At 39.1% G+C, this 23,824-nt stretch overlaps 1 protein-coding gene across 1 annotated transcript; it reads right to left on the bottom strand.

Annotated features, from left to right (window-relative positions):
• Window positions 1–111: 111 nt before the first annotated feature.
• On the bottom strand, window positions 112–3,530 carry CXCL8 (C-X-C motif chemokine ligand 8). The gene is made up of 4 exons (XM_026509975.3): window positions 3,364–3,530; window positions 2,061–2,196; window positions 1,691–1,774; window positions 112–1,240 (listed from the first exon to the last, which is right to left on the bottom strand). The coding sequence occupies exons 1-4, from the start codon at window positions 3,425–3,427 to the stop codon at window positions 1,219–1,221; spliced, it is 306 nt and encodes a 101-aa protein (XP_026365760.3). The 5' UTR covers window positions 3,428–3,530; the 3' UTR covers window positions 112–1,218.
• Window positions 3,531–23,824: the final 20,294 nt, after the last annotated feature.

The raw sequence follows: 23,824 nt of genomic DNA, 5'->3' as shown, positions 1-23,824 counted from the left end.
GCCGGGATCACGCCCTGAGCGAAGGCAGACGCTTAACCGCTGTGCCACCCAGGCGTCCCTAAAAAAATAACTTTTAAAACTACCAAAGAAAGACAAATGCCTGATGACTTTGACAATAAGTTTTATTTTAAATATTTTATGATTACATTTATATTTCCATACATCAAAAATAGTAGAGAAAAATCTCTTTGGGAACACATAAAAGGATTTTGAAGTCGAAAAATAAAGTCAGTGTTTAAAAACACAATAATTTAAGTAAAATTATAAGAATCCATTTGTAAATAATAAATAAGTTTTATCTAGCAAGAAATTACTTTGTTAATATTGCCTGTTGAATTTTTGCTGTTTTGAGAAACAATTCTAACCCAGGGCTCTGATGATTCACCACAGCACTGCACAACAAGGCGCCCGTGACAACTCTGGGAATATCAAAAGTAGGATTGCTAGTTCAATGAAAATTTCAGATAAATAATGATATACTAAAAAATTAGTCATTGTTTGAATTCAAAATTAATTGGGTGCCTTGTTGGTTTGTTTTTAATTTTGCTAAATCTGGCAACCTTGTTCAAAATAGTTCCCTAATATAACATCATTGAATTTTAAAATAAATATAAATTCACTACCATCATTATACTAGCTTATCAACAATGCTTCCTTTCCCGTTTTTCCAAATTTATGCACAGATATTCCTATATTTATTTCTTAAATAAATACATAAATAATAAATAAGCAAATAAGTTTCACTTGAACATTATTCAGACAAAATGAGAAAAAGTTAAAGTGCTTCCACGTGTCCTCACATCTCTGTGAGGTAAGATGGTAGCTGATACTTTTTTTCCAGTTGAGGAATAAAGAAGAAACCAAGGCAAAGTTGAACAGGGACTGGTGCATCCTGGCCAGCAGGATGGGTTGGAAAGATGTAACAACAACAAAATATATCCAGGATTTCCAGCTAAATTTGAATGTACAGTAAACAATGAATAATATTTTTAATATAAGTGTGCCTAGATATTGCATAGGACAATATTTATGAGACATTGGAAAAAAAAACTATTCATTGTTTTACTTAATATTCAAATCTGACTGGGCGTAATGTATTTTATCTGACAGCCCTACACCAGACCCACACGGAACATGAAGTGCTGAAGTAGATTTCTTTGAAGTCTCATTGGCATCTTTACTGAGGAGTCCTTGGAAACCATGGAGAATGTGTTTATTTCATGGTTTCTGTTTCTCAGCCCTGAAAATAAATGAATAAAAAAAATCTAAATTGACAGTGTTCTAATAAGGAGAAAAGTATCATCCTGAAAATATATTTACTAGGGAAGTGAATAGTCTTAGATATGCATATGTTGGAAATATCCTAATTTTCAACTATGAATAGAGAGATAAGTTATCATCCAAACCAGGACACTTCGGAGAATGAAAGGAAACCACACCAATGATACAGGGTATAGGCATAAGCCCAGGGTTCCCTGGACAAGCGGAGATGTATGGTCTTCCCAGTCATGAGTACAACTAACTCACTATTGCTACTGTTTTTTGTTTTGCTTGTTTCTTTTTTTAATTGAAGAGGTAGATCCCCAAAAGAGCAGGCTTCCAGCAGCAACAGGAAACTTGTAGGCTAAGTTTTAGACTGTATGTCTCAAGATAAATGAATAATAATAATAACTAAAAAAACACAACTTACCTCTTCAAAAATATCTGCACAATCTTCTGTACCCATGGTTCCTTGGGGTCCAGGCACACCTCTTCTCCATTGACAAGCTTTACACTGAAATGAGAAAGATATGATTAAATCAGTACTTAGTGGGTTTCCGACACCCCTGTGCCCTTCAAGTTGTGGTTCCTGAAGTACGAGCATAAAATCTGAGTCCAAGTCATTTTTAGTTATGAGGCATGGAAGGTACCATATTTAAATGTCATGGAGACAAAGAATCTTTCTTTTCTGTTCTGCCCACTACTGTAGTCCTATACCTAGAACTTTGCTGGATACCTCCACCTTCCTCAACTCTAGGTTCACTGAAGTAAAATATCCAATCACTTTTGAAAGTACTTACATGATTTCTGAGTTTTCACAATATGGACCACTCTCAATCACTCTCAGTTCTCTGATGTATTTGGGATGGAAAGGCGTAGAGTGAGTCTTTATGCACTGGCATCGAAGTTCTGAACTCATTCTTGACAGAACTGCAGCTGTGAAAAAATAATAAAAACAAGGATTAATTTCATCCCAAATACGGCTCTGCTGGCTACTCTCTCTTTAATTCCAACCCGATAATTTGGTGACTGTATGTTTGGTAAATATCATCTCTTTAGTAAACTCATTCTTGAAGCAGAAGGCTAGCCCCTAAGTTCAATGAAAAAAACAACTGTCATTAATGACAGCATTGATTGACTTCCTGGATAAAGACTTAGAGTTGTCTTTGTGAAATGTTGACATCCTTATGGAACTTTTTCTTCTAGTTGATATTGTGTAATCTTCTGTGATACCACAATGCTATTTATAGTATGTAAACTAAGACTCAATAGCAGAGAAATTGCCTTCAGAAAGAATTAATAGAAATATATAAGTTACACAAAGATGCCTCGTAACTTAGCAAAATCTTTAATGCTTAATGGAAAAGAAACAAATGTAAAAACTACATGCATGCCACAACACTTCTAACTGTATTTCTTTCATGGGAGGGATCCCAAGAAGGTTTATAATTTGTCAGGATGTCTTTAAATCAAAGAGGAAACGATAGCTCTCTGAAGCTTGTCAATAAAACAGCACGTGGAGTAAAGTTACTTGAGTTGCCTCACTCAATATTAATAAATAATATGGGTAATTATGACTCCTAATTAGATATACTGTAGGGGCGCCTGGATGGCTCAGTTGGTTAAGCATCGGACTCTTGATTTTGGCTCAGGTCACGATCTCAGGGTTGTGAGACTGAGCCCTGCATCTGGCTCCTTGCTCAGCATGGAGTCTGCTTGAGATGCTTTCTCTCTCCTTCTCCCTCTGCCTCTCCTCCACACAATCTCCCTCTCTCACTCTCTAAAAATAAATAAATGCATCTTTTAAAAAAAGATATACTCTAAATTATAGATTTATATTAATGAATTTATATGTATGCGTCCTATAGAGTATGAAAAATAGGAACAGGATGTCTATATTAAACAAACTTTATACTTTTCTAAGTGTTGTAGAGATAAAACCTCAACAATTAAAGCTTCAATTTAACATTAAGTGACTACAAATATTATTTCCCTTTCTCGAATAAAAAGGATGTTTGTTATTAAAGCATTAAAGGCAATCTTGCTATCTGAGGATCACACTTAGACACCGGAAAACTCTGTAGACCAGAAAAGTCTGCTTACCTTCACACAGTGCTGAAGAGAGCAGGAAAACTGCCAAGAGAGCAACAGCCAGCTTGGAAGTCATGTTTATGCAAGGTGCCTTCGTGTTGGCTTCTTTCTGGCTCTTGTCCCAGACGCTTGTGAGCTCTGCTGTCCCAGAGGACTTCTGTTGGATGGAGAGCTTCTGTGGCTTTTTATATGATTCAGAGCAGCAGAGAACATGCACCCTCATTCTTGCATTATGTCAGAGGAAATTCCGCAATATGCAACCATCCGCCTGCCCTTTGAGAGCAGACCTGAGTCATCAGACTCCTCTAATTTCTCATCAAATTTTTGGCAGGATTGAAGTTCTAATGGATCTTTAACAGAATTTAATTTATTTTATTTAAAAATGTATTTGTTTTAAAACATGTTTAAAAATCATTGTTAAATATTCAAGCTTCTTTGATACATTATTGCCAGTTGTACTTTTCTATGTACAAGTAAATTTTTTGTTGTGCTATCTGGGAGTTGTTAGAGTAAGGTCATTTATGATTACTCTTTTAGGGCACGGTCCTTTCTTTAGGAAAATTACACGTGCTGCAATGATAGAGAAGGTAATCTCGTCAAGCACTTTTATTGAAGACATAATTTTGAGAAGTCCTTTTGTGAGTATTTTGGAAAGTTTTCAGAAACTATTACTGTTTCCAAGGAGCATATTACAACTCTTCAGAAGATTTGGCTTTCTAATGTATGTTTGAAAGAATGAAAAGGCACACCTTTCAATTCTAAAAATATTTATCAAGTAACTTCTGAGTAACGTGGGGATCTAGAGATAGATAAGACTAAATACTTGTTTTCAAAGAGCTTGGTCTATCAGAAGAAGAAAGTGATAGAAGGATTTACTATATAACAGAACAGATAAGTGGTACTGATATATTAATTCCGACAGGGGCATAAGGACAGAATATTCCATAAGCAGTGTGAGCAGGATGTTGAAGGATGAGAGGATGGAGAAAAATAGCACTTTCTACATAAGGACACGGTTCAAGGACAGGTGAATGAAGATATGTCTACGCTTCAGGAAGCGGTTCACTGGGGTTACTTGGTTGGGGTGGGATGAAGTGGTATCTAATGGAAAAGTAAGCACTGTATGCTTAGTGGATAAAAACATCTAGCTTCAAACTCTGCTTCAGCCACCTAATTTTTGTATGACTTTTAACCTTTCTGAGTTCCAGTTTCTGTATCTACAAAATGGGTTTAATAACACTCCTCATCTCATAAAGTTAATATATGTAAACTTCCTGGCTTAACTTTTACACTGGTAAATTCTCACTTATTCCAAATGCTATGACTTATATTTCTCATTTTTGTCAAATTACTGATTTTCATACTGCCAGGATATTCAACCAACGATTATTTCCTAAAAATCTTATTTGCCTTAAAGGCATTCTTGATAAAAGATCAGTTTGGGAAATACCAGTTGAGCCAGCTTACAGCATGCGATGTAATAATATGATAAAACAGAAACATCATCAGTTCTAGTTATGGTTTGCTAAAATTAAAGCTCCAAATAAACATCTGACTGCATTAGCATTCAAGTTGCCCTTTCAGATGAAAATCTGAAAAGAGAGTCTTGAAATCTATAGAATTCCAGAACTCTTGAGGAAGTAAATCATTTCAACATTTATATAAGATTTTTTTAAAAGATGTTATTATTTATTTACTTATTTGACAGAGAGAGAGAGAGAGGGAACAAGCAGGGGGAGCCGGAGAGGGAGAAGCAGGCTCCCTGCTGAGCAGGAAGCCCAATGCAGGACTCCATCCCAGGACCCTGAGATCATGACCTGAGCCAAAGGCACGCCTAACTGACTGAGCCACCCAGGTGCCCTGATATAAGATTTAAATTAAATGATTTGACAAAAAATGATTGAAAATTAGAGCAAGAGTAATAATGTTGCAGAATTTGAGCATTTGTGGTTTGGGGAGAAAACTTGCCTTGCTGGGAGATTTTTGTGGTGAACTCAGCTTAACTTCTTAACTATCACTTCAATTTACTTGTCGGTGACAGTGTGTGTGTGTGTATGTGTGTATTAGTTAATCCTCACAGCAATACCATAAGTAAAAATGCCCTCATTTTAAAGATGAGGAAACTTAACAATGTCTCCAAGTTCATATATCTAGGTAGCAGTGTTGATGGTCAAAAGCTTACTTGTTTTAGCCCTGGTCTAAAAGCACATTCACAAAGGGGAGTTGAAAGAACTTTTCTTGAGGACACTAAGATACAAAGCCATCTTTTTATGACTCAATGAAATTTCTCTCTCCTTTGGTCCTCAGAGATTAGTCTGGATTTTTGTTGTTGTTGTTGTTGTTGTTTTCAGATAGAAGACACTAAGAGAAGGACTAAAACTCTGTCCACATCTGGGCAAGTACACAATTTATAAATAATTCGGTTGATTCAACACCTTTCTTTTTCTTTTTAAAGATTTTATTTATTTATTTGACAGAGATAGAGACAGCCAGCGAGAGAGGGAACACAAGCAGGGGGAGTGGGAGAGGAAGAAACAGGTTCACCAGAGGAGCCTAACGTGGGGCTCGATCCCACAACGCCAGGATCACGCCCCGAGCCTAAGGCAGACGCCTTAACCGCTGTGCCACCCAGGCGCCCCGTTTCAACACCTTTCTTATTTCCCAGGAAGCTGGCTAAAGCAGTAAGCTTATCCACACAAGTGTGTGTGGAGGGAAACGTCGTGTCTGAGCGTTTTCCAAAGAGGTTATTCAGTTTCTTAGTACAGGTATACATCGTTTCATTGTGCTTTGCTTTATTGCTCTTTGCGGATATTGTGTTTTTTACAAATAGGTTTGCGGCAACCCTTTGATGAGCAAGTCTATAGCTGCCTTTTGTCTAACAGCATTTGCTCACTTCGCATTTCTGTGTCGCATTTTGGTAATTCTCACAATATTTCAAATGTTTTCATTGTTATTATATTTACTATGGTGATTTGTGATCAATCATCTTTGATGTCATTATTCCAACAGTTTTGGAATGTCACAAACTACACTCATAGAAGATGACAAACTTAATCAGTAAATGTATGTATTCTGACTGCTAAACCCACCAGCTGTTCCCCACCTATCTCTCTCTTCTCAGGCCTCTCTATTCTCTGAGACACAACAATATTGAAATTAGACCAATTAATAATAATACAGTGGCCTCTAAATAGTCAAGGGAAAGGAAGGTTGTATGCCTCTCACTTTAAATCAGAAGCTAGAAATGATTAAGTTTAGTGAGGAAGACATGTCAAAAGCCAAGATAGGCCTAAAGCTAAGCCTCTTATGCTAACAGTTAGCCAAGTTGTAAATGCAAAGTAAAAGTTCTTGAAGATACTTTGAAGTGCTACTCCAGTGAACACATGAATGATAAGAAGCAAAACTGGCTTATTGCTAATATGGAGAGAGTTTGAGTGGTCTGGATAGAAGATCAAACCAGTTACAACATTCCCTTAAGCCAAAGTGTAATTCAGAGCAAGGCCCTAACTCCCTTCAATTCTGTGAAGGCTGAGAGAAGTGAGTAAGCTGCAGAAGAAAAGTTTGAAGCCAACAGTGATTGGTTCATGAAGTTGGAGGAAAGAAGTCATCTTCACAACATCCAAGTGCAAGGTGAAGCAGCAAGTGCTGATGAGGGAGCTGCAGTGAGTGATCCAGAAGATCTAGCTAAGATAATTCATCAAGGTGGCTACACTAAATAACAGATTTTTCGTGCAGGCAATCTAGCCTTCTATTGCAAGAGATGCCATTTAGGGCTTTCATAGCTAGAGAGGAGAAGTCAATGCCTGGCTTCAAAGCTTAAAAGGCAGGCTGACTCTCTTGTTAGGGGCTAAAACAGGTGATGACCTTAGGTTGAAGACAATGCTTATTTACCATCTCAAAAGGCCTAGGGTTTTTAAGAATTATGCTAACTCTACTCTGTCTGTGGTCTCTGAATGGAACAATGAAGCCTGGATGACAGCACATCTGTTTACAACATGCTTTACTGAATGTCTCAAGCCCACTATCTAATGTTAAGGAAAAAAAAAAAAAGATTCCTTTCAAAATATTACTGCTTATTGACAATAAACCTGGTCCCCCGAAAGCTCTGATGGAGATATATAAAGAGATTAATGTTGCTTGCATGCCTGCTTAGCATAACACAGCATCCATTCTGTAGCCCATAGATCAAGGATTAATTTCAAGTTTCAAGGCATATTATTCAAGAAATACATTTCATAAGGCTATAGCTGTCATAGATAGTGATTCCTCTGATGGATCTGGGCAAAGTAAATTGAAAACCTTCTGGAAAAATTGATCATTTTAGATGCCATTAAGAACATTCACGATTAATGGGAAGAGGTCAAAATATCAATATTCATAGGAGTTCGGAAGAAGTTGAAACTAACCCTTATGGATGACTTTGAGGAGTTAAGACTTTAGTGGAGGCAGTAACTTCAGATGTGGTGGAAATGGCAAGAGAATGAAAATTAGAAGTGAAGTCTGAAGGTGTGATTGAATTGCTACAATTTCTTTGATAAAACTTGAATGGATGAGGAGTTGGTTCTTATGGAAGAGCAAAGAAAGTGGTTTCTTGAGGTGGAAACCACTCCTGGTGAAGATGCTGTGGTGATTGTTGAAATAACAACAAATGATTTAGAATGTTACATTAACATAGTTGATAACAACATCAGGGTTTGAGAAGAATGATTCCAGTTCTAAAAGAAGTTCTACTGTGGGTAAAATGCTATCAAACAGCATTGCATGTTACAGAGAAAATGTTCATAAAAGAATCAATCAATGTGGCAAACTTCATTGCTGTCTTATTTAAAGAGACTGCTACAAACACCTCAATCTTCAGCAACCACCACCCTGACCCGCCAGCAGATCAACATCGAGGCAAGACCCTCCATCAGCAAAAAGATTATAACTCACTGAAAGTTCAGGTAATGGTTAGGATTTTTTTTAGCAATAAAGTATTTTTTAATTAAGATATGTACATTGTTCTTTGACATAATGCTATTGCACACCTAATAGACTACAGTATAGTGCAAACATAACTTTTATAGGCACTGGAAAACTAAAAAATTTATTTGACTTGCATTATTGTGGTCATCTGGAACCAAACTCACGATATCATTGAGGTATGCCTGTAATCACGTTTCTTTCTTTTCCTTCCTCCGACCAACCTAAGACTTGAGAACTAAATAGCATGTGAGTTACATTACTTTTTTGTAGAAACATAAATGTTTATATATGGTACAGTTCCTATTGTTTTTAACTCTACTACTTCAGGAATGTGATTGTTCATTTATTCATTTAATATATATTGATTATTTGCTAATGCTAAGCATTATAGTGAGAGATGTGAATACTATGTAAATAAGATGTAGTCTCTGACTTCAAGGAGTTTCCAGTTTAGTGTAGGGTATGGGTAATCAGTTATACAAGCAAGTACGATACAGTGATGGGGAGCAAGTACACAGGACCTCTGATGCAGTTTTGATGAATGGAAGTTTTCTGAAGCAATTACTTTAAAACTGTGACCTAATATTGGCTATGAGAAGACCAGTGGGGTGGGGAAAAGGAGTGACTGTGTCGCTAGTGGAGGGGAAAGCAAGTGTGAGATGTAACACAATATGGCCATTGGGTTTCAGAAATTGTAGAGCACCGTATGGAAAACAGTGTGGAGTGAGGAGTGGAAAAACTTGGGACCGGATATATCAGCAAGACCTGCATCTTAAAGAAAATTCCCAGTCTCTGCTTCAGTAATGTTGGTTTGCTCAGTGACAACATAGTCTCACATAGACAGACTCTGACATAACTAAACCAGTCCATTATGATTAGGACCTGATCATACTAGTGACGCCAATAAGATGCTCAGAGTTCTAAGGATTTGCAGACACTCTTCTACTTTTCCCTCACAGCTGCCTTTGTATTTTTGCTAAATCCTTCTTAGAGAAGGACCTCATTTCCCTCTATACCATCTCCTCACCTCCTTCCTTCCAGCGGCTTGGGGTGTCAACTGCATCCTGACATCATCTTTAGAGGTTGAACTAATGCATTCTATTTAACCTAGATGCTCACTTTTTTTTAAATGGAGGATTTATTTATAAAGCAAAATGACCTCTTTGCAAATGTGGTTCATCTCTCACAATGTAACCTTGATGCGCTATGTCCTGGGACTCCTCTCTCCGTCAAAAGGGTGAACAAAGACAAAGTGACTAGAGGCAGAATAATTCTGGTCTTGTTTCACCTCTGTAAAGGAATCCTTTTGAGGCATTGCATAGTAAGTAGGACTACATGGGGTTAAGTAGGGGGAAAAGAGCTAATTAGCATGTTTGAGAAAATGCCACTTTAAAATAGAGCAGAGAATAAAGAAAGGGGGGGTAGTCAGAAGGGGGAATGAAACATGAGAGACTATGGACTATGAGAAACAAACTGAGGACTTCAGAGGGGAGGGGGGTGGGGGAATGGGATAGACCGGTGATGGGTAGTAAGGAGGGCACGTATTGCATGGTGCACTGGGTGTTATACACAACTAATGAATCATCGAGCCTTACATCGGAAACCGGGGATGTACTGTATGGTGACTAACATAATATAATAAAAAATCATTAAAAAAAAAAAATAGAGGAAAAAAAAAATAAAATAGAGCAGAGAGGAAATTTTAAGTGAATAGCAAAGCTGCACACAGATACGAATGTTTTGTTCCCCTTTAGGGATGAACACAGTGCTCATGGACCCGTCAAACATCGAGCTGTTTATTTAAGTTCCAACCAGCTCCTGAGACTTGAGAAGTACTTAACAAACAGAGAAGAGCACCTAGAGATCTTCACCATAGCCATGGGACCAAGTCTATCATCCAAGAAAGAGAAGAGCTCAAAAAACAACCAAGATAAAGATGGGTATTTACTTTTCTGCATTTATACATAACTTCTTTCATCAAACTCCCCATAGGAAAGGTGAGTATCTTTTTGGTATGTTAAACCATCTAAGTCCTCCTCCCTCTACTGCAAATAGGTATTTTAGAACTAGGGCTATTTTTAACCACCCCCGAAAGCTGTATGTACATAATAAAGCAGAATGTGGTGGGAAAACATGGGCTTTGAAGTGATATGAATTTGGGTTTGAATCTTGTCCCATGCTTATTAACCAAGAGACCTCGAGCAACCTGATTATATGCTGTGTTGCAATCACTGCTAATAATGTCTGAGCTACTTTCCCAATTGCGGTAGTAAAGTCTTAACTGACACCTGGAATTTTTCTCTCTTTGAGGAAATTAGTTTCAGCTCAGCAGTCCTCAAGGTTGAGAGAACCATGGACAAATGCTCAACATGTATCAGGGAATTGACTTACAATGCTATTAATGCTAAATCATAAATATAAAATATCTACCTCCCGAAATTAGTCAGTGAAACTCAGAGTTAGCTGAAAGATGTAAAACAAGTTCTTACTTTTTATGGATAACAAATATGTGTATTTATTTTGCTATCTCCTCTAGTGCTTTAAGGACATTTCAGTTCCATTTCCAAGTTCAAATATCTCCAGTTTATGATTTGTAAAAATGCTAAGTAAAGTTGGTTCATGCTGCTAAAGTGTTCTACCTTTTACCTGGAAAAGGCATTCTCCAGTCCTGACAAGCTGGAGGATCAAACAGCTGAACGCACTGGTTTTGAGTGATGTCAAGTCATATCACTTAATTTTTAATGTATGCATAGGTGTTGGACTAAGACGAACCTACCTTTGAGCCTAGTTCCACCACTTACCAGCCAAACAACGATGAGGAGTTTTTTAACCTCTGAGTGTCAGTTTCCTCACCTGTAAAATGAGAATAACGCCAGTTCCATAGGATCACAGGGAGAGTTAAATGAGGAAATACATAAATAATGCTAAGAGCGTACCTGGCACCTAGGAGATACTCAATAAATGTCAGTTTTCTTCTCCTCTTATCTGTTACATAAGTCACACTTTGCCTGGAGTGGAAGAACCACATTACTTCCTAAAAGATTACCAATCAAGGGGAACCTGGGTGGCTCAGTCTGCCTTCAGCTCAGGTCATGAACCCAGGGTCCTGGGATGGAGCCCCACGTTGGGCTCTCTGCTTAGTGGGGAGCCTGCTTCTCCCTCTCACTCTGACTGCCTCTCTACCTGTTTCTGTTCACTCTCTCTCTGTCAAATAAATAAATAGAATCTTAAAAAAAAAGTTTACCAATCAAAAAGTAAAGATGTATTAACACAACAAATTTCTTCAAGCTTACATCTGGCTGCTTTTCCCCCCTTCTATTTGTAGAACTTTTCTTTTTATACCTAATAATTCAATTTACGTTTGTGTGTTTTTAAAAAGTACTGTTGATACATACAAAGAACTGAGAAAAATTGCCAATTCTATCTCCCAAATCCATGGAGATTTTGAGACAATGTTTTGTTTTGTTTTTTTAAGATTTTATTTATTTATTCGACAGAGATAGAGACAGCCAGCTAGAGAGGGAACACAAGCAGGGGGAGTGGGAGAGGAAGAAGCAGGCTCATAGCGGAGGAGCCTGATGTGGGGCTCGATCCCATAACGCCAGGATCACGCCCTGAGCCGAAGGCAGACGCCTAACCGCTGTGCCACCCAGGCGCCCCTTGAGACGATGTTTAAAGGATGGGATTGCAGGAAGAGACTGGTTGTGGAAGTAGGCATTTATTATGGCCTTGGGGTGTCTGTCTTCAATATTAAAAAAAATATCAAATGTAAATATTTACTTGTAGTCATTTCTTTGTTAAATCTATAAAACAAAGTTAATTATGCACCTCTTTTCTTTGTTAGATTTATACTAAAACCATTCAGAGATTGTTCACTCCAATGTTTACAATAAAATACACCTTTGAAATAACAACAATTATGTATTATTTGTCACCAGGGTTTCTTTCGTGCGAAGTAAAGATCATAGGAAATGAACTCACTTGACAGAAAGGGAAGTTGCTATATTAGAAATGACGGGACTTATGTGTGTGTTTATGTCCTGAGGTAAACAAGAGTCACAGAAGCAGTTGAGTCAAGTAACAGAAGAAAAAAAAATTATGAAAATGTTGAAGCAAGGTGGTATGATTTCATAAGAATGGTTTTCTTCTTTTCTCAAAAGTTCTTTTGTTATTTTTATTTTTGCTTGTTCTAGACATGTGAGACTTTAAAAAGCTGTGTGGAGATGAAACTCAGCAAATGGTTTAAAGTAGCTTAAGTGGCAAACAAGTCTTAGGTTGTAAGTCTTTTATTTTGTTCCTTACAACTCTCCTTCTTAAAACTCCAGTTGTTTTAAAGTGTTTGATTTCATTATAGGAGCTTCACCTTAACGCCTTCTCCCAACTTTGGCCTTAGGGGTTGCTGAAATATTTAAGACACCATTTGTCCACAGTACAAACTCCATGTTGGTAGATTCTGTTCAAATGAGGAGGAGCCCTCAACCCATTTGTGTAATTGTTTGTTGCTATGTCTCAGTCACTTGACTGGAAATTCCACAAGGTCAGAGGCCATGTTTGCACTTATTTGCACTGCGTGTCAGCTCCTGGCTCAGTGCCTGCAATTAACAGGTGCTCTAGAAGTATTTCTTGGATGAAAGTACAAATGCCCCACTTCTCAGAACCTCCCCCAACGAGAGCAATCTCAACAAAAGGACCCAAAAATGTGTATCTTTGTCTGTTGTTTTATCTACACGAACCCAGAAGAATCTAGTATGGAAATTACAGTTTTAGTTCACGCTGTCATTTAGTGGTGGATAGATAAAACAGTAACCAGCTTAGCCAGGCGGCAATTTCCTCCTTGGGCGAATTAGCTGTCCAAATTCTTTGAGTATGCTTCCGGACTGGGGTGAGACGCAGGATAAGAGATGGAGAGCAGCAAACAGGGAATTCCAGTGACGGAGGGGACTTCTCCACTGAGGGAGAAGCCTCTGCTGCTTCCTTCTTCCCATCTCCTGTCTTTCACAGACTGGAGAGTCCGGAAGACCACACTCAGTATTTCCAGAGATCAGTGAGTGAACATGAATGGTGTCTCACATTTAGTCTAATAAACCTTAAATGTGCTAAGACTAAACAGATGAGCTTTCTTTTTAGGTATTACCTCAGGGGTTCTTAACTTTTTTTTTTTAACCATTTAATCCTTTGAAAATATAATGAAAGTTATATGCCCTTTGCTTACCTAAACCAAATGTACCAAGTAGTGCATTAAGTTTCAGGAAGTTCCCTGACCGTGAAAAACTCTTAAGGAGTAAGATCAGTGAAGAGTAAATTGGAAATACAACTCTTGAGAATAGTGAGCGAATCTCAAGTTTAGTATTTTTAAATCACCTCAAAGGAAAGATAAATGATATTTTCTGACTGCTGCTTGCTGTCCCTAGATATGTCCAAGACAGAGACTTCTGAACAAAAATTCCTGAAGTCCTCAAAAGAGAAGGTGGAGATGGGTAAGGACAAGAATGAGGAGGAGAGAGAAAATCCTCATATATATGTGAATTCAAGACATGAATGACCTTTGCTTTTCTTGCTGTCCACAGGAGTAAAAATCCAAATCCAACCAAAAAAAGGTGAAAACTGAGTAGTACTTTCAAATGATGCAACTTCCTTAGCCAATCTGCTAAAATACAATGCCAGTGGCAAAAGGTGGCTAAGATAGGGGGGAAAAATTTTAGTCCTTTCATAATTTCCTTCAGCTTGCCAGAAGATATGTAATCAAGGGAAAAAAACTGATTTTTAACATAAAAAGAAAACAAAATTGGAAAATAATTCAGATTTTGTATAGGCTTAGAGACGTGGCCAGTATCTCAGAATTCTCCAAAGTGATGCCGAAGGATGTAGAACTTCTTTCATCAGCTCTACCTAATATGGTGCCCTATGTTATATGATTTCCACATGTAAGCCCCTTTCGTTTCCAAGTAGTGTATTTTCCCATGTAGGAAAACTTACTATCTGCCACATCTAGAGTGTTCTTTTTCTTCACTGTGTCACCTGACCCATCAAAATTAAATCCTTCCGTGTGGTCCCTAAAATAGAAAGGAGGAAATCACCACCCACAAAATCTAGTCAAGTTTTGAAACTTAGGAAAAGCTGTCCACTCTAAACCCGTTGGATGAACTTTTCATGCACTTCCCTTTCCCCAATGGTGGGGTGGCCCTGGAAAACACCACCAGTACCATCTCCTAAAAGTTGGAGAAAAAAGCAAAATGGCCAGGAAGGAGGAAAAATAACACACCCAGCCAGGGATAGCAACCACAGAGGAAAGACCCAAAGAGAAATGAAGCAGGTATTGGGAAGCCAAGTTGAATAAGAAAAATTAAAATGGTACATTTCTTTTCTGGATTTATGGACTTAGACTTCAGCAGTGAGTGCAGAGTCCTAACTCAAGAAGTAATTGCACTAACAGGATCCTGTTGCTAGTGCATCATAGGTTTTATTTGTTATAACACTCATAATAGCTTATATTTTGGTCTCATTATTCCCATTTAACCAATGAGGAAACAGACTCAGAGAGGTTAAGAAAGTTGCAGAGGGTCACCAGGGAAGGAGCAGACAGAGTTAGGATTTGAACCTAAACAAGAGACTCTGTTTTGCCTCAGAAAGTTTCTCTCATGTGTCTGTAAGTCTCACAGACTTGGTTTTGAGCACACTTCCCGTCTTTCTCCCATCCTCTGCAGCCTGAGTGTGCTTAGAAGGTTAGAAAAGATGGTCTCGATTCAGTGCAGGGAGAGGGACAACATAATCTAGAAGGACTGGTCCCTCTTTCTGTCAAGACCTCAGGTTTTTCATTTGTAAAATGAGGGAATTTGCCTACACAGTCCCTTCTGTCTGATGTATTAATCTAAGAAGCATAGTATATATGGAATAGATGGAGAACTTCCTCTGGAAAACTTGACCACTTATGTCAGGAGAAGATACTTGGCCAAACCTCAGCTTCAGCAAAATTTTAATTAATACTGCTTTTAATGTAGCTAACAAACAAGTATCATTTTCAAGGTTCTCATCATCATCTGAGAGGAGAAGAGCATTAACATGAATGAGTTTCATGAAGAAAGAACCCAGAATGGGAGGTCATGAGGATGGTGTGAGTTACCATCAGATTCTTGTCCATCCCCCATTCCCACCCCAGAATGAGAGGAAATGCTTCCTGTGTGTGATCTTCTTTTTCCTGACACCATTTCTTCTTACTTGGTTTCCTCATGACTTTTAGGTAGGTTACAACTGTTGACCATTTATTGTGAAACCAGTAATGTGGTTGGGGTTGGAAAAATTCATTCAGAGAAAGCAAACAAGGAAGCCTACATGATTTGCTGGAAAGCAAACACATCAAATTTTATGAGTATCACTTGAAAATATATATCAAAGAGGCTTCACTTTTCCATTATTTTTCTAGTCCACAAGTATTTACAGAGCACCTTCTATATTTCAAGTGCATTTCTAGTTGCTTGGGAAATGTTAGTGATTAACAAATCAGAATGGCTACCCTTGGGGAATGTCTCAGGTGGATAAATGTTACGGGGTGGGGGGACAGTAGAGCAGGGCAAGGGGGTCAGGGTGTCAGGTGGGTGAGAGTGTGAGAAAGATTACAGCACTGGGGAGTTGCGGAAGCCTCCTTGAGTGGTTGAGATTGAGCCAAGAACTGAAGGCTATAGTAACTGGCTAAGTGACTATGTGGGTAAGTATTCTAGGCAAAGGGACAGCTAGAGGTAACAGAGCTGGGGGTATGGCTGTGCATGTGAGGGGAAGTGAGAGAGCTGGTGTGGCTGGAGCAGAGAGGGCAAGAATGAGTAGGACGGGAGGACAGACAGCAAGGGTCCAGATCAGTTAGACTTTGTAGGTCATTATAGGGATTTCAGCTTTCACAGAGTGGAGAGTCATTGCAGCGTCTAAAGCAAATCGGTGACATGACGACACTCCAGCTGCTAGGGGGAGAGAGAGTTCGTAGTGGGGGCGAAGGCAAATCGGGGTGACCACTTACAGATTATTGTGGAATACAAGAGAGAGATGATAGTTTACACCAGACCAGGGTGGTAACAGCAGAGGTGGTAACTAGTGGTCAGATTCTGGCTATTTTTAAGATAGCACGAAACCCTGAAAGATTGGGTAGGAGATGTGAGAAAAAGACTGATGGGTGATGAAAACTTGAAGTGTAAACAATTGGAAGGATGGAGTCTCTGTGAACTTAGACACTTGGGAAAGTATTTAAACTACTGTTGCAGAATTATTGAGGTATGGGGCAGTTATTGTCTAATACAGCTCTTCCAGCTGCGTCCTGAAAGGAGGTCCTAATTACACTCTGTAATTGCATGAGGCCGTGGCCGTGGCTGGTGGTGCAGGACCAAGACAGGAAGGGAGGTGAGGAAGTGAGAGGTAGGTTTGTGTTCCAATCACTGTGCTAGGGTTTTTAAAATATAAACATGTATATGTGTAAGGTGTAAAACATGATGATTTGATATACACATAGATAGTGAAATGATTACTACAGTCAAGCTCATTATCTCCTGCCATTTTTTTTTTTTTGGTAATGAAATTACCTAAAATCTACTCTCTTAGCAAATTTCAGTATTCAAAACAATATTATAAACTATAGTCACCATGGTGGCCATCAGATCTCTAGACCTATTCATCCTACATATCTGCAACTTTGTACCGTTTGACCAACACCTTCCTACCTCCCCACCACCTCTTCACTACCATTCTGCTCTGCTTTCGTGTGTTCAACTTTTTAAGATTCCATGTATAAGTGAGATTAAGAAGTTGTTTTTCTTTCTGTGTCCGGCTTATTTCACTTAGAATAATACCCCCCAGGTTTATCCATGTTGTTGCAAATAGCAAGGTATGCTACTTCTTCTTCTTTTTTTTAGATTTTATTTATTTATTTGAGAGAGAGAGCGAGCCTGGGAGAGAGAGAGCATGACCGGGGGGGCATAGGGAGAGGGAGAAACAGACTCCCTGCTGAGTAGGGAGCCCGACACAGGTCTCCATCAAAGGACCATGGCATCATGACCTGAGCCAAAGGCAAATGCTTAACAGACTGAGCCACCCAGGTGCCCCAAGATATCCTTCTTTTTTTATATTCCATATCACAATTTCTTTTTTTCCTCTAGCTTTATTGAGATACAACTGGCATATAACATTGTAGAAGTTTAAAGTGTACGGGGTGTTGGTTGTTCCATTCATCCAGGACGGACACTTGAGTTTTTTCCATAGTTTGGCTACTGTGAATAATGCCACAGGGACCACGGGAATGCAGATATCTCTTCAAGGCAATGATTTCATTTTCTTTGGGTACATGCCCAGAACTGGAATTGCTGGATCATCTGGCAGTTCTATTTTTAGTTTTGAGGAATCTTCATATTGTTTTCCATAGTGCCTATACCAATTGATATTCCCACCAGTAGTATACAAAGATTTCCTTTTCTCCACATCCAGGCCAACATTTGTTATCTGTTATTTTTTGTAGTTTTCATACTAATAGGTGTGAGGTGCTATTTCATTATGGTTTTGATTTCTATTTTTATGATAGTTAGTGATGTTGAGCGTCTTTTCATATACCTGTTGGCCATTTGTATGTCTTCTTTAGAAAAATGTCAATTCAAGTCCTTTGCCCATTTTTTAAAAAAAATTTTATTTTATTTTATTTATTTATTTTTATTTTTTATTTTTTTTTTATTTATAATGATTTTTTATTTTATTATGTTAGTCACCATACAGTACATCCCCGGTTTCCAATGTAAGGCTCGATGATTCATTAGTTGCGTATAACACCCAGTGCACCATGCAATACGTGCCCTCCTTACTACCCATCACCGGTCTATCCCATTCCCCTACCCCCCTCCCCTCTGAGGCCCTCAGTTTGTTTCTCATAGTCCATAGTCTCTCATGTTTCATTCCCTTTGCCCATTTTTAAATCAGGTTGGATTTTCTCTTTAGTTTTGTTTTACTTTGTGCTATTAAGCTGTGTGAGTTCCTTATGTATTTTCGATATTGTCCCTTATCACTTACATGCCTGAAAATATTTTCTCCCAATCTGTAGGTTGCCTTTTCATTTTATTGTTTCTTTTACTGTGGGAAGGCATTTTAGTTTGTTGTAATCCCATTTGTTTATTTTTGCTTTTGTTGCCTCCACTTTTGGTGTCATATCCTAAAATTCATTGCCAAGGCCGATGTCGAGTTTTTCCCTATGCACTCTTCCAGGAGTTTTATCGTTTTAGGTCTTACTTTAAGTCTTTAATTCATTTTCAGTTGATTTTTCTAAATAGTGTAAGGTGTCGGTCCAGTTTCATTGTTTTGTGTGTGGATATCCAGTTTTCTTGGCAGAATTGATTGAAAAGACTGTTGTTTCCCCATTGTGTATTCTTGGCACCCTTGTTGAAAATTAGTTGGCTGTATATGCTTGGGTTTGTTTCTGGGCTCTCTATTCTGTTCCATTTTCTATTTTTATGCTGCTACTGTACTATTTTGGTTACTATGACTTTCTAGTATAATTTGAAATAAGGAAGTGTGATATCTCCAACTCCGTTCTTCACTCTCAAGACTGTTTTGATTATTTGGACTCTTTGATGGTTCCATACGAATTTTAGAGTTATTTTCTCTACTGTGAAAAATGCTATTGGAATTTTGATAGAGATTGTGTTGGGTCTCTCTACAGCATTGAGCGTACTATGTTCTTTACACAACTTAACTCATTTACTTCTCATCACAAATTCCTGTGTTTGGTGCTGTTACCTCCATTTGACCAATGAGAAAGTGAAGGCTCAGAGAGTAAAAATGGTGTACCCAAGCTAACAAGCATCTGTGTTCAAATCTGAATTCAATTCTGAACCCTGAAGCCTGGGCTCTTTCCTCTCTGCAGAATGAGGTCGAGGCTGGACATGGAGAATTTATATCGTGGTGTCCTAAGTCCTGAAAACTATTATTTCAAAAGATAATTTTAAGCTCGGGAATTAAGGGAAAGCTTTTGATAGGTGGGAAATTGCTTAGAAGAGCAAAATGTGTCCCATCACCACCATCTCTATTAAATTTATTCACTAACACCTGTGGTTTGTAAACAGAGTTTATCAAAGGGGTGGGGGTAAGGGGCAGGAGTGTATTTGTCCTGGATCTTGCATTCACAAAAACTCTTGAAGCTGATCTTTGATATTATCACTGAATAAGGTCATACCCACAGTCACAGAAATATATATATATATATATTTTTTAAAGATTTTATTTATTCATTCGACAGAGATAGAGACAGCCAGCGAGAGAGGGAACACAAGCAGGGGGAGTGGGAGAGGAAGAAGCAGGCTCATAGCGGAGGAGCCTGATGTGGGGCTCGATCCCATAACGCTGAGATCACGCCCTGAGGCGAAGGCAGATGCTTAACTGCTGTGCCACCCAGGCGCCCCACACAGAAATATATTGATAGAATATTTAATATTCAACTTTGAACTGTTTATCCCATTATGGACACAGTGAATGTACTACAAAGTGCAAATATATATATATAGGTTTGGTTCCTCTATTCCTCTGTAGAAAGGCCACAACACTATTTTGGGATTCAATTATTTTATTTTTATTTTTTTATTCTCTTCATTCTTACTCTTTTTCTTTTATGTATTTGTTTATTTTCAAATTCCAGTAAGATTAATATACATTATAATAAAACTAATATTATATATCAGTTCCAGATGTACAATATAGTGCTTCAACAATTCTACATATTACTCAGTGCTCATCATAAGTGTACTCTTAATTCCCTTCACCTATTTCAAGAAGTGCTTATATTTTTAATAACATGAATATATTGCAATATATTTATGCAATCTTAAAATAACATAATTACAATATATTTATGCAGTCTTAAAAGTGTAATTTCTTAAAAATAGGCAATGGATTTATTTTAAGAAGTCTTATAATCAAGTCTTGACACTTCTCCTTTTTCTTCTTCCTCCTCCTCTTCTCCCCCTCACTCCCTTCAATATACCGTATTCCAAAGGGAGAACAAAAGGGTTAGTGGTCACCTTGACCTCAGGGGCTTTGTGAGGGGATCCTGTAGCGCAGCAAAGCCCTACCTACCTGCACAAATACACCACGGCAAGGGAAAAAGAACTCTGAGAAAATAAGGAATCTTACCTTTCCTTTGATAAATAGGTGTTCCGGACGCAGGTCTGACGCTATGCACTAATGCCATTCTGGGCGCTTTTAGAGTCCTGCAGCCCGGTAAGGTACTGCGTAGCTACTCTAGGTTGCCCTCGATCGTATCTGCGTGACAACATAAAAGTTTTCTAAATGGAAAAGGCTAACACAAAGCATCTTCGCATGTTCAGTATGTTCCAATACAAGCCCCACCTTGTGGTTGGAAAGGAGCAACACCACACTCCTGTCTACAAAAGATTTGCCAAAAGGTGGGGCTGGGAAAGTTTCAGGAAATGCAGCCACGATTGTAGGCAAGCACGTAGCCCTCTATTCTTTTCATTTCTCGTTTCTCTGGAATTACATCGGTTCACTTGCTCACTTCCTCTGTGTGCGTGTGTGTGCGTGTGCACCTGTGTGCGCTGTTGCATTTAAACACCTGGGATTGTCATCTGTTCTATCTACTGACGTCCAGTTTCATCTTCATCAGATTTCCAAGTTTCTTGGAAACTGGGCTTCCCAGAAGTTTCTTCTTCCATTGACGGTGTTAGGGTCAAGCGAGCTTGTTCTTCACCCACGCTGTTCAGAGACACCGCTGGGGCCAGTGAGCAGCCTCAGCCATAGTGGCTGGTCAGAGAGTGTGGCTGTGGATTGCGTATATGTGTGTACTGGGGAGGGGACAGTCTGTCTGTCTATCTGTTCAGGGTGGGGAGGACTGAGGGGAGGAGAACGGAGATGAGAATGGAAGAAACGAACAAGGATGTTAGGACACCTGTTTTTCTCTCCAAAAAGCAGGCATTTCCTTCATGCCAAGTACTATTAAAATGGTCACATCAAAATTATCTTTGTAATATGTACCAATGTAATGTACAACAGTATTGTTTAAAAAAAACAGTTGTGGTAAATACACATAACATACAATTTGCCGTCTTAGCCATTTTTAAAGGTACCGTTCAGTGATATCAAGTACATTCTCATTGTGGTGCCGCCATCAACACTGTCCCTCTTCTGAACCGTTAACACTGACTTTGAAATAAAAATGACCTTGGTTCAATTTGAGACTCTTAGTGGAATCACTTTTGTCTGAGGCCTCAGTCTGTCTTACCTGTAAATTTTTTAATTTTAATTTTTTATTTATTTTTTAAAAATATTTTACTTATTCATTTGACAGAGAGAGAGACAGCCAGCAAGAGAGGCAACACAGGCAGGAGGCATAGGAGAGGAAGAAGCAGGCTCCCAGTGGAGGAGCCTGATGTGGGGCTCGATCCCAGGACTCCGGGATCACGCCCTGAGCTGAAGGCAGATGCTTAACGACTGAGCCACCCAGGCGCCCCATCACCTGTAAATTTTTTTAAGCACACTGACAAGGTTGTTGTGAGGATTAAATAATTAATGTTTGTGAAGCACTTAGTATAGTGATAAATGATAGTATTCTTTCGTTTTTGTTTTTGTTTTTTAGAGGGAGAACACAAGTGCCTGTGTGACGGGGGGAGGGGCAGAGGGAGAGGAAGAGAGAATCTTAAGCAGGCTCCACAGCCAAGCGGGGAGCCTGAGACAGGGCTCAAGCTCATGATCCTGAGATCATGACCTGAACCAAAATCAAGAGTCGGACGATCAGCTGACTGAGCCATCCAGGTTCCCCTAAATGATAGTATTCTTATTGTTATTATCATGACTTCCTGTCATTCTAGGCACTTATTACTTCTCCATAAATGAGATGATCCCAAATCTACTGACACCATTTCCCTCACTCCTAGATCTTTGGCAAACATACCCTATTGCTCCATAGATTTCTTACATCATCATCATCATCATTATTATTATTATTATTATTATTATTTTAGAACTGTGTGTCATTTCCTATAGCAGGGAAATGGGCCCCGGGTTGGGGGGGAGTAGCTGCCGAGTCAATCGAAGAATAATCTTTAGCACAACTCTGTTCCAACACATTCAAATGATCAAATTATCTCAACAACTAGCACAGCAGATGCTGAGAATCGGTGGGGCAGGGCCAAGGTCTGGGCCGCCAGGCCTCAGTTCTCCTTCGGCAGGACAGCCTCCACCCAAGAGGTCGGGCTGCACCTCGGTTTCCAGGACACAGTTTGCATGCCTCACTGCGGTGAAAGTCTTGCTCCAGTGGACCCAAACTCTCCAAACTCCTCTCTGGCTCTGTCTGTCTCTCTCCCGCCCTCAGCGTCAGTCTTTCCATTCTCCAGGCTCTTTGAGCATAGTACACACTCTGTCTGGAACACCCTTCCTCCACCAACCTCTCTCTCTCTCTCTCTTTTCTTTTTTTTTTCCCTCAACAAACTTATTGATCCTTTACAAGGTCTGGGCAGCAGCATCCTCTTTACCTTGCCTTCAACCTGCCCCCTTCTGGGTTCTGGTCTCCCCTAAATCTGTGAGCCTACCTCTAGCCTGGGGGCAGGGGAGTACGTCAGAATGGCCTAGAAGGCTTGTTGAGACATAAATCACAGGACTCTACTCCCAGAGTTTCTACTTCAGAAGGTCTAGGGGACCCAAGAATTTGCATTTCTACAAGTTCCTAGGTGAGGTTGATGCTGTTTTTCTAGGGAACAGAATTTAAGACCCGCTGCTGTAGCCTCCTATACGGTATCATGAGGAATTCTGTCTGTTTGTTTCTCCGTCTGGACAGTGACTTCTGTATAACAAGGTCTGAGCAGAATCCCAAGATCCTAGTCCATAGTGAGCACAGAAAAACATTTCCTGATACAGCAGCTCTTCCAGACTCAGCAGCCACGCAGTAGCCATGACCATCCACAGTCCACTTCCTCTGCAGGCTTCATTAGGAGAAATTTCTGAGGCATGACTCAATATACATTTCTGTGCAAGGCCCCTTGCTGACATGCTGCAGGAGTCATGGTATGAGCCCACTGACCACGTGTGGGATTTCCCAAGGATTTTGGAAATCTCCCTTCAAATCCCCAGTCTTCAGTGAATTTTCCATCACATGTGCCTCAAAGATAAGAACAATAAAACATTGTTTTCTTGTGGATATATCACCAATTGTGTAAATGTCTGTCATTGACTTTGCTATTAGAAGCCACAAAAAGACATAGGGGAAGCTACACAAGGCTTATCTTAAAATTTTGCTAAAATGTTTCCCGTATGTAAATTATTTGTATTTCTGGTAAAGGGTAGGGAACAAGAAAGGCAGGACTCCACGTCAAGGAAAATACTATGTTACGGAAAGATCCTTCGAATGTGACCTAATGGAAACTTTTCATGGGACCAATTCCATTCCACCTACTACCCTACTAACCATATCTGCTTTTGTACGATGACATGACAAGTCTAAATCGAAATCTACCAAATTCAGGGGAAAATCTGGTTCGTTCAACTT

This window comes from Ursus arctos, unplaced genomic scaffold (genome assembly GCF_023065955.2).
Source record: "Ursus arctos isolate Adak ecotype North America unplaced genomic scaffold, UrsArc2.0 scaffold_9, whole genome shotgun sequence".
NCBI lineage: Eukaryota > Metazoa > Chordata > Mammalia > Carnivora > Ursidae > Ursus > Ursus arctos.
This window is presented reverse-complemented; position numbering and strand designations above follow the sequence as displayed.